The sequence below is a fragment of the Vigna radiata genome, unplaced genomic scaffold (assembly GCF_000741045.1).
Source record: "Vigna radiata var. radiata cultivar VC1973A unplaced genomic scaffold, Vradiata_ver6 scaffold_7, whole genome shotgun sequence".
Classification (NCBI taxonomy): Eukaryota; Viridiplantae; Streptophyta; class Magnoliopsida; order Fabales; family Fabaceae; genus Vigna; species Vigna radiata.
Genome location: NW_014543262.1, coordinates 4,500,148 through 4,512,538, shown reverse-complemented (window position 1 = coordinate 4,512,538; position 12,391 = coordinate 4,500,148). Strand labels below are relative to the sequence as shown.

The window sequence follows — 12,391 nt, the reverse complement described above, 5'->3', positions numbered from 1 at the left end:
TAATTCATCCAGATATTATATTAAGAAAGTATATTAAAACAAAAGTTATGATAATATCTGAAATGGAATAAAGAGTTTATATAGGTGTATTTTGGTGGCTAAGTCCATATTGAAATGAAAGATAGCGTAGAAGCTAATGAGAATTTGATCTGCCAAGTGTTTGGAGGTCAATCTCTCCACATTGATCGATGGTGAACTTGCTGTCTGTCAAGTTCTCTTTGTTTCTTTCGGTTTTAAGGAATGAAAAACAAAGGATTTACTTTTTACTTTTCATCAGTGAAAAAGTAATCAATACATTGATTGCTTCAGGCTTTAATTAAATGTCCTTTTACCCCTTAATGACTGCCTACATCAACTGGAGCTTTTGACCACAATAACTATTGCCATTAATCAAATTTTAATGGAAACACAAAAACAATGTTTCTCCTGTTCACACCTAAATCTAGAAAGCCTCATACCACTGAAACCATCACATCCTTCTCATCTTTTTTTCTCAATCTTATTCATCCAACCCATGACGTGAAAAACATCCCAAACACAAGGTGGGCCCCACAATCCTTTTTTCGCATATTTCTATCCCTACAAGCTTCTGCATCCAAGGCAGAGAGAATGGGTTACCTTCAAATTTCACACTGCCAAAGTGATCTTTTCAACACACACTAATTAGCAGAACAGTGATTTGTATCAGAACTCAGTGCATCAGTTTCTTGAATTGATTGAAACCCTTTTTTCTTACCCCTAACAAAGATTACTGGACCCCCCACAGTTAAATAGCTGTTCTTATTATTTGAGTAGCTTTTAGTTATTATTTTTCAAAACTAGTCTGCATTATAATATATTTAGACAACATTTTCGTTCCATGTGTATTACGTTTCGTCTTTACGTTGATGTTTATAATTATTATTATTATTGATTCTGAAATAATTTTAGATCAATTACGTAATAACATATAAATAATGTTAAAATGTTGTCAAACTATCCTTATATATGTATAATTTTATATACACTTTTAATTGAATTTAATTTTGTATTAATTTTTCCCTCACAAATTCTACGTAGAGTGCAAACAAAGTCCCACATCGAGTAAAAAAAGGATTGGTTAAGGGTTTATGTACACATAGATACCTGCAACGGTAAGAAGTTTTTTTGAAGTGGTACCAAAAACAAACCCGTAAGGATTTGACCCAAAGCGGATAATATCTTACCATACTTCAAAAATATTATACCATGTATGTTAATTTATTATTATTTTAACCTGTCTTCAAGCAGATAAAGTGAGGAATGAAAGAAAAACCGTTTTCCCATCCTTTGGTGTTCCCTTTTTCTTCAGTTTATACAATTACTTTCCTCTTCTTTCTTCTCCCACACCCTATATAAACACACGCCTTTAATAGATAGACCATCTCACAAACATGGCTCTTCAAGGTTCAATGAGTTTTGCTGCTTTCAGCTTTTTCTTGCTGCTCGCAACCCTCCCACATGAACCACATGCTTCAAGCAGTGGCTCCTTTGGCAGAAACATTAACCCTCCGGGGTCTGGTCTATGTTCCTCTTCTGTCATTGTGCATGGATACCAGTGTCAAGAACACCAGGTAAATGTTTTGCAACGGTGTTCGGAGATACTAATTACATCAACACATGATCAAAATAATGAAACATTTTTGTGTTGACATGTTTTTAAGGTTACAACAAATGATGGATATATTCTGAGTGTGCAAAGGATCCCAGAAGGTCGTGGTAAGGGCAGCGGTAGCAGAACTAGCAAACAACCAGTAATCATACAACACGGAGTTCTAGTGGTCAGTGTGAATAACTCTGTTTTATGCTTTCAAATTCAATTGCACACAACATTCATAACATAAAAAGTTAAATTATGTAATCTCCTACATTATACCTTTGAACGTTATAAGTTTTTTACGTGATTTGTTATAGTTTTTTTGATAAACGGTTTCTAATAATGCCGAGGTAGCTTTCAGCATTGAAATTTGAAAGGTTATATAATAGATGCATCTGATTAATGATATCATGTTCGTTTCATTTTGCAACCATTCATTTCACACTGTTTGCCATTCTTCAGACAAACGTTACCACGAACAATGATAGGTTTATGATAAGGTGGCAAAAGTTCCGCGTTTTTCACAACACTAAGACTTGTTCTTTTATGCTATTTTAGATAAAGCTCAAAAATTACGTGATTCTCATATGTCTCGTTGCTTAACGCATTATTACAATTAGTGACGTTACAATTAAGCAATCCAAAGGTTCTTGAAAAACAATCATCACAATAAATGATTTAGAAATCATCTTTATAAATGTTAAATTCTATATAAAAGAAAAAGAATTTTACTTTACTCTTTAAAGCATGCATTTCATTTGATTAAACGAGGGTCAATAAACGTTAACCATTATTAATGGAAAAATGATACTTTCATCATATTTTTTTTATAACACTTTAATACTATTTTTTTGTTATTATGTGATTGGTTCATATTATTATGTTTATGATTATTATTATTGATGATGAAATAATTTTAGATCAATTCCAGAATTACAATATTAAAATATTGTAAAAAAAATATCTTATCTTTATTAATGTGATCCAGCTGGTGAAGTCCGCGTTATAAGAATTTGATTTTCTTCTCAAAGTAATGCTTCCTAGGATATTTATGTTTCATTATGACTTCCATAACAAATTTTCATGATTAATTCTTTTTTATTTCTTTTTGCTTTTGTGTTACTTTTTTGTTATCCCACCATCAACGGGGCTTGAAAATAACGACAAAGTGTATGATAGCATGAGTATGAACTATAATATTTTTCTTCTTTTTTGTAATTGCGAGAAACCCAATCCTTAAAGTGATCCTTTTCATACTACGAAATATATACATAAAAGAAGAGACACAGTCTAAGTGTCTGACATTACATCATAATTGCACTGACTAGGCTTCTTTTTTCAATCTATCTCAGAACACATGACACCCATGATATGTGTCAATAATTTATTCGTCTAAAAAAATGTATTAAATAAATACTTTTTAATAATCTCATATTTTCTTCATCAAGCGCTACAAAGCATGCTTGTAAAATTCAAAAAGCTATATGTCACATCGATTTTGGTTTTTTCCCAACCAAGATAGCATAGGAACATGACACCCCACTAAATGGAACTGCTCTTTAAGATTTATAAGATGTTGTTCTTCAGATTATAATTGACTACTTGTGTTTAATTTCTGTCATAATATTATAATAGTCATTGATTAAAAGGTACTGCTGGAGGTTTAAAAAAGGGAAATTGTAGGTATAAAATAGAGAATTGCAGAAGAAATTATGAAAGCAAAATAGAAAAAATAAAAGTGTCTCTTTATTAAGTTAGATTTATTATTTATTGATTAAAATTTGTTATTAGTATAGTGATTAATAGATAGCTTTGTTTCTTAAACCTTTTAGGGTTTAGGGTTTTTATTAAGTTAGATTTATTATTTATTGATTAAAATTTGTTATTAGTATAGTGATTAATAGATAGCTTTGTTTCTTAAACCTGTGGTAAAAATGGAAAAAGTTAAGATTTTTCTTGTAACAGAAATATGTGATTTTTGAGTACTTAGCTTAAATCATGGGATGATGGATGCAGGATGGTGTAACATGGCTTCTGAATTCTCCAGAGCAAGACCTACCTTTGATTTTAGCTGATAATGGCTTTGACGTGTGGATTGCAAACAGCAGAGGAACCAGATTTAGCCGCCGACACATCTCATTGGACCCCTCTAGTCCGGTTGGTCCTTTTTTAAGGTTATGTTGTGTTTTTGCTCTATTATGTTAAATTAACTCTTCTATGTCAATGTGACAGGCCTTCTGGAATTGGTCTTGGGATGAACTTGTCTCCTATGATCTACCAGCTCTCTTTAATTATGTATTCACCCAAACAGAGCAGAAGATCAATTACGTTGGCCACTCCTTGGTACTGCATTACCTTCTTAATTGCTTGAGATTTTCTTACAATATGAATGTAAATTATCAAATATGATGATAATCCTGATTGATATTGATAATATAAAAGTCTAACAATATTTAATTACAAGTTATCAGTTAAAGATGTTCTGAAATTGAAAGACCGTGTTTGGCAGGGAACTTTGATAGCTTTAGCATCCTTTTCCGAAGGAACATTAGTTAGCCAGCTGAAATCAGCAGCCTTGTTGAGCCCTATAGCCTATTTAAGCCACATGAACACAGCACTTGGTGTTATTGCTGCTAAGTCCTTCGTTGGTGAGGTATGTGTCACCTCTATTACTATTAAATCATGTTCATTTGCTGAATCTTGGAAATGATTTTTGTTTTGCCAAACAGGTCACTACCCTCTTCGGTCTGGCAGAATTTAATCCAAAAGGGTAAGGGCATTGAACTCACAAATTAGTTTTAAAGCATAAGCATAATTCTATAATATATACAATTTAATGCTTTATTAGCAACTTCATTGTGTAGGTTACCTGTTGATGCCTTCCTCAAGTCTCTCTGCGCTTACCCTGGGATAGACTGCTATGACTTGATGACTGCACTAACTGGTCTATGTCTTTACCCAAACTCCATCACTTGTTAACAATTTGATTTTTAATTAAGCATTATATATTGAACACACTTTTGTTACAAGTAAATCAAGGTTTAATACTATTGTTAACGCCATTAAATATCAGTAAATACTGTCAAAGTTTTCTGACTGTCTGTGATCGAAATGTGATGTCCTATTTAGGTAAAAATTGCTGCCTGAATTCTTCAACTGTTGATCTATTCTTGATGAATGAACCTCAGTCAACATCAACAAAGAACATGGTGCACTTGGCTCAGAGTAAGATTTTCCCATCTTGCAACATAAATCGTTTCTGGTGTATTGAGTTCAATTACTTTAATGCTTTGTATTACTATGTTTTGCAGCTGTAAGACGTGGGGTGTTGACAAAATTTAATTATGTGAGACCAGACTATAATATTATGCATTATGGAGAAGTATTCCCTCCTATCTACAACCTTTCCAATATCCCTCATGACCTCCCTCTCTTCATTAGCTATGGTGGAAGAGATGCACTTTCAGATGCTCGTGATGTTGAGAATTTACTTGATAAACTCAAGTTCCATGATGAGGACAAGCTCAGTGTTCAGTTCATCCAGGAATATGCTCACGCCGACTATGTAATGGGGTTCAATGCCAAGGACTTGGTATACAATGCTGTTGTTTCATTTTTCAATCATCAAGTTAGCACTTGATGGCAAGCAAATTACTTCTTAGAAAGAATCAAGTTTCATGAAACGTGTTCCTTCATCTACTAGTGATTACTTAGGCCAATCTAAGTTATCCTGTCAAGATTAAGTAATGGCCAATGAGCACTGGCAATGATGTTGTGAAATTGAACAAGCCTTTGCATGTGGTACTTTAGGTCATTGTGGTCAAGGTATAAACCGAAGTACATCAAATTATTATTAAAGAAATTACTTTGATCAGTATTCTAAAATGCTACACTCATAGTAATATTAAATTTAGTAGCTTTCTTTTATAGTATATTTATTAATAGATAATGTTGTCAAAGTTTTTCAACTTACGCTATGATTGTAGTCTCCTTTAAGAATAAGGAATTGATAAGTTTAGATAACAATTTCAATTTGACAAATTAAAAATTTTAAATAATTGATGAGGAAAAATTGATAAGATTCAAATGAGATTCACAACTTCATGAATGTAATGACCAATTTCTTTGCTAGACACTTTGAAAGTGTAAGGAATGTTTTAGTATGTAATCTTCAAAATGTGAGACTAACTTGTGTAATGCTTGAAATTCACAACATATATTAGATCTGAAACCTTCGCTCTATACTTTAAAAATAAAGAAGAATAAAATATTGTCAATTTATTTTATGCTAGTGTCATAAACATAATCAGTTTGGAATTGTTATACATAGAATGTCAATAGTCATGTACTTTTTTAGCCATATTGCAATTTTTCTTTCATAGATAAATAGAATCCTATCACCAGAGAGATGTACCGTATGTTTCATATATGTGTGAGATGTATCGTTCCATGCATATTTCATACATGACTGATATTGAGATTGTTTGTGCAAGGTTCTCTCTAAGTGAGTTTTATCAATTTTGGGTTACCTTTTGTTTTGTTTAATATAGTTAAAATTATATGTGAGATTAATTTGTTTTGTATTGAATATCTACGAGTATTGTATTTGTAATAGAAGAAATACGGATTAAGTCAAAAATATAAATAAAGATTAATAATAAACTAATTAAAGATAAAAGATAAAGATAAGATTGTTATCCAATATATCTAACTTTCCTTAAAGCCAGTGCATTCAAATTATATGTACTAAGTTTGTTACAATTATAATTAATTCTCGGTTCCTGTAAAGACTTAGTGAAAATATTTACTTCTACACTCGAGTATGCCAAATTGTTAGTGATTTGCAAAGATGACATAGAAGACAATATACAACCTATAAAACTTTCTTGAGCAACAAATCTGAGAGGCTACTCCATATAAATCTCTTCTTGCAAATCGTCATTAAGGAACACATTGTTGACATTCAATTGATAAAGATGTCATTGTTAAAGAGTCATCATGCCTATAAATAAACTAACAGAAGACATCTTTGCCACTAGAGAAAAAGTATATATGGACGAGTCAGAAGCATAGTTGATAGAAGAAAGGTCAAAAGAGATCATAGCGGAAAGAATCTCAAACTAGCTAAGCCGAAAGAATTGGATAGATAGAATCACAAACGGTAGAAAAAGAAAATATTTGAGTACAGAAAAAGAAGAATAGTCAAGCAACAATCTCGAACTTCATTGTTATATTTGCTTACTATTGAAAGAAGAGAGAAAAAGAGAAAAGAGAGAAACATCCACGGAGTCTCTAGACTATATTGTATTGTACATATATCCTCTTTACGAAAGTAATAGTCTAAACGACTTATAAGTAATCATTGATTGTAATTCTAAAAGAATTAAAGAACTTGTTGTTGAAACTTTGAGGAGTTAAGGAGATCTAGGCAGCGTATCAGAGGATACCAGGATTGTCTAGTACTAGGAGTAGTGCGCATACTCAACTGTAGTCTAGGGTAACGAAAGGTTATTCATTGAAGAATATTGCACAACCAGAGGTGGGTGAAACTCAACTACGCAACATATCAATGGACACCAGGAGTGCCTAGGGATACCAAGAGTGGTGAGAATACTCAGTTGTAATCTTGTTGAAGATTACAGTGGAACTCTCTGTGGATAGAGGAAACCTAACCTAGCTCAGTTGGAGTAAACCAATATAAAAATATTTGTGCGCTTATTATTTACCTCTACCTAAATGCTTCTCTTATAAAAATTGTAGTTACATTGTAGTTTTACAAAACAAGAATCTTCCTATATTAAACGAGTGTTCTTTAACTAAGGAAGTTCTTACAAACTCTACAGTATATATATTTAGAATAACACGTGAAAATAAGTTATCATTTATAATCACTTGCAAGTCGAGTGTTTCACAACTACTTGATAAATCTCATACTCGATGAACGTGCTATATCAGAAGGGTTGCGAAAAGATTTTTCCCTTAACATTATTCAACTCGTTTCTAGTGCTTTTTAGGTACTTCACTTACCACCCATTGATTAATAAATATCATATAGTTTTGATATTAAACCTATATACTATTGATTCACAGGCTTTGTATAGGAGATATATACAATTGACGTTCCTTCTAGATTCTAAACTTGTTGGTTGCTATGGGATGAAATCAAGTAGAATAATATGTTTCAAGCTCTTGAGAAAATTGAGGATCTTATGAAAAAATTATAAATGCATAAAGTTCTTATTTGTGTGTACATGACCCTAATTATAAATGTCCTTAAATATGTGGTTGAATCTTATCAATTAATAAAATAGAGTACATTATATTAATTATTATGTGTTTGTTAGCTAGAGCTAGTTGTGATGGGTAAAGGTCTCATTACGTATATTTAGGAGTATGAAATAATTAATTGCGTGAGTTAAAATGAAAAATTAAAATAGCGTTTATATATATATATATATATATATATATATATATATATATATATATATATATATATATATGGGTTTGATAACACGCGTACGTCTGTTTTTCAGTTGGTACGTTTTAACAATGTGTACCGGATTATACTAGACAAAAATACCCTCATTTATCATGGATCTAAATTTTAAGGTCAAGGATATTTAAATAATTTTCATTCTCAAAACTAAAAAAAAAAAAACCTCAAACCCTTACTCACCTCTCTCATTTCTCTCAACCCTTTCTCTTTCATCTCTCTCACTCCAACATTTTCTCTGTCATTCCTATTGCCCCAATTGAAAAAAAAAAAATCAGAAACCCTTGCCTGACCCTAATCCACCTTCCTCACTTATCCAATTTGTTTCTCTCTCGTCTTCATACTCTCCCTCAGCCACACACAACAACCCGTGACATCGTAATTTGTTGCTCTTGTTCTGCTCATTCATTTGGAGGATGTGTTATATATTTTTCCTTCTTCTTATTATTAAATTTCATTTTTAAATTAAATCATGTAAATAAAACCTTAATAAATCAATTAAATTTTCATATATTATTTACAAATCTACACCACATTTCATTATATTTTTAAAAAACAAGATATTTCCCTCTATGGGATACATGACGTAAGATTACAACCTAGAATTGAAAGAATTGTACTCCTAGGGAGCTCTTCTATACCTATTTCTTTAATTTCCTTATGTCCCTTTTTTATCACTGAATCTACTTCTACAGGCGTTTAGAATAAACTTTAACCACTGTGCAAGATAAAAAACAGTAAAATCATTTTTTACCTTTGAGATTTGGAAAGAGTAACGTAAAGTGACAAAGTTTATATTCATTTTACACACATTAATAAATATAAAATGATTATAAAAGAGTAAACTTTTTCAATTTTTAAAAAATATCTCTGATTCAAATTACCACCATCATCTTCAATTGGGTTGAGATGAGAGAAAAAATGTTGGAGTGATGACAGAGAAAATGTTGAGATGAGAGAGAAAATATCTTTGATGACAAAGAGTTTCTGATTTTTTTTTTCAATTAGGACAACAGTAGGGAGGACAGAGAAAACGTTGGAGTGAGAGAGATGACAAAGGAAATGTTGGAGTGAGAGAGATGAAAGAGAAAGGGTTGAGAGTAATGAGGGAGGTGAGTAAGGTTTGGGGGTTTCTTTTTTTTTTTTTTACTTTTGAGAATGAAAATTATTTAAATATCCTTAACCCTAAAACTTAGAATCCATGATAAATGAGGGTATTTTTGTCTACTATAATCCGGTACACATTGTTAAAACGTACCAACTGAAAAACAGGCGTACGCGTGTTAACAAACCCCATATATATATATATATATATATATATATATTAAATAGATAAGTTATTATTGAATTAAGTTGGGCTTGTCATTATATGATCTATACATTGTGTGGAGTTGGCAGAAGCAAATATGGCTTTTAATTTATTTTTGTTGTCTTGTGGTTTTATTTTTGTTATTTATTTTTGCTTGCATTTTTTTTAGTACGATGTGTTTAGGGATGACAATAGGTTGGGTCGGGCACGAATAATGTTTATCTGTAACTTGACTCGTCGGAAAAAACTGTATCCGTTACTCGTCCCGTTATCTGCTAGATACCTACATAAAAAAAATCCATAGATTTTTTTTTTTTTCAATTCGTGGATACCCGTTGCATACCTATTTCCAACCCGTGAATATTTTACCAAACTGCATTTAGCATTTACCTAATTTCATTTTTTGTGTCTAAGTTGTAAACATGTAGGTATTAACCAAAAGCTTTAAACAAGAATTTTGATCATCATAAAAAAGGGAGAAATTGTTACCAATAAGTTGGTGCAAAGCTAAAAGGATTTTGGTGATGAAGTGTTCAAAGAATTAAAGAAACAATTATACATTTAGATGAATGTTTGATAAAGTTTTTGTTGTATTTAAAGTTGTAATAGTTAAAGTGATTAAAGTTGTAAACTTACATAATAAGTGAAATGCTCTATTTTCATAATGCTTACTGGAATAATCGATTATCACTTGTAATAATTGATTATCTTAGGAATCATAGGGAAACACTTTGATTCGCAAATAATCGATTATCCTTGAAAAACAAGAATTGTTAAGGTTCGTAAATAATCAATTATCACTTGGGATAATCAATTATCCTCGAAAAACAAGAATTGATAAGGTTCACAAATAATCGATTATCAATTGGGATAATCAATTATCAGTGGTAGTTATAAGCTGACTCTTACGCTTCTAACCTTTGCTCCACCTTTTGTCCTACAAATATTGTGTTTTAAAGTCCTTAATGGGTTACTTAAACTGAAAAAGAGCAAGAGCATTGTCTTAAGTTCTCAGTGTTTAAGAAAGCTTGAGTTCTTGGTGCTTGTAGAAGGAATAACTTGTTCTTAACGTGTCTAAGTGGTGAAGCTCATCTACAAGGCAAAGTCAAGTTGTGTTCATCCTTTTGTTATTCAGAAAGAGGTGTTGTTCATTTCTTAGTTCTTAAGAAAGTTGTTTTCTTAACTTACCTTTACTCTATTGTTGTAACTTATTTACTCATTTTAGTTGATAAGTTAATCTCTCTTTTTAAAGTGATTAAAAATTGAATGTATGATCTTTTGATTTGAACTCGTATAAAAGTAACTTGTGCAAGTTTCTCTTCCTTACTTTTTATTGTTTACTTAATTTTGCTTAAAGTTATTTTTATGATTCGTTAAAGAATTATTTTAAGTGAAAACATGCTAAAAGCAAGTGACTTTTAACACGAACCAATTCAACCCCCTCTTGGCTTTGTCTACGCTTTAAATATTTCGTTGCATGTTTTCTATAGGTTGTTGAAATTGAAAAACATATTAAATTTAAATTCATTTGATGACATTGTTGATGAAAATTTAAAGATGCATGCATGTTTATTTTCTATTTTTAGCATATATGGAAAAAATTATAAAAATATCGAAAGTATTTATTTTTATTAAAAATAAAAATTAATAAAATTATACAAGGTGACATGTACTTAATTGTGATTTTTTTTTCTTGAGAAAATTGTGAAGTATTAACTAAGAAAAACTTGGACAATGAAAGGCAATGTTTTTAATTTCGTTCAATGTGACTACATCTCTCTTTCCTAGAAGCTTACTTGGTCAAACTTTTACACATGATGTCTCATAAGAAATTCACCCTTTTTTTTTTCTTATTTTCAATAAGACATGTTGACATTGGATTTAAATATTTGCTTTAGTAACAAAAACTATCATAATTTTGAAATAGTAGTCATGTTTTATGTTGAATTGATTCATAATCATAAATTATTAATTGAGTTACTTTGAGAATTATTTCGTTAAATCTTTTGTAAAAGATTTTTTAGACTTGTGATTGTTTAGCCTAATTGTGATGGATGGACCACCTTGTGTCATTCCTATTTTTCTTCAGTGACTTACTCATGTTTTGTTTATACTATAATATTTAGCTTGATTATTTTGTTTTGCAACTTGTGTAGATATGCATTATTTGATATGATTGAATCATTACTTCTTTTTAACTACTTGACCAAATAAGTCTACCATAATATTAATCCATTGGTAGCCCCATTGAACCTTAAGCTTCTTTTTTTCTTATTTTAAGCCCACTGAAAACCTTAAAAAGAAAAAAAAACTTAAAAAGAAAAAAAAAACTATGTTTCTCCCTTACCTTAGGATGAAAGAAAGAGTTAATGGATTGTGTAGGAATGAGTGATGAATAAAGTATGAGGGTACCCACAAAATAATAAAAATGACAAAAGGAAGAAAAAAGTTTCATTGAAAAAAGTACAACCTACATTGACCAAAGTATTGAAAAAGCATGCATGCTCTGACAAGTTGACTTTACCAACGACTGTTTCACACACAAGACAAAGAAGACACATGACTCAACTTTCTTGTGAATCCCGATCACAGATTTTTCAACTTTTGAAATTCTTGTTGAGATCCTTTGAAATTGATCCACAACAAATCTTTCAAACTCAGTGTGATGGAGTAAAGGTAGAAGGAGTTTCATCAATACTAGAGGGTTCAACTTCATCCACAATAGGTGTACGAACATCCTTGAAAACCCAGCCATCTTCTGTTTTCTTAATACCAATAAAGGTCAATGCGGCTTTTCCTATTTCATTTGACTTAGTGCACCCTACTTTGTTTTCACCAATAAGATCAACTTAATGATGCTTTAATACACTGTTGATAAAAACACCATAAGGCAGATTATGTGTATGAAGTCTAGCAATTTCAATCATGTGATCACTCATAGCAAGAATCCAATTGGTTGGTATTTGGGTTTTTA

At 31.1% G+C, this 12,391-nt stretch overlaps 1 protein-coding gene across 1 annotated transcript; it reads left to right on the top strand.

Annotated features, from left to right (window-relative positions):
* The first annotated feature begins 1,328 nt into the window (after nt 1–1,328).
* LOC106753812 (triacylglycerol lipase 1) lies at nt 1,329–5,496 on the top strand. Its single transcript, XM_014635668.2, has 9 exons — nt 1,329–1,592; nt 1,683–1,799; nt 3,632–3,772; nt 3,848–3,958; nt 4,125–4,268; nt 4,345–4,385; nt 4,480–4,559; nt 4,745–4,840; nt 4,927–5,496. Exons 1-9 carry the CDS (start codon nt 1,413–1,415, stop codon nt 5,253–5,255), a joined length of 1,239 nt encoding a protein of 412 aa, XP_014491154.1. The 5' UTR covers nt 1,329–1,412; the 3' UTR covers nt 5,256–5,496.
* Nucleotides 5,497–12,391: the final 6,895 nt, after the last annotated feature.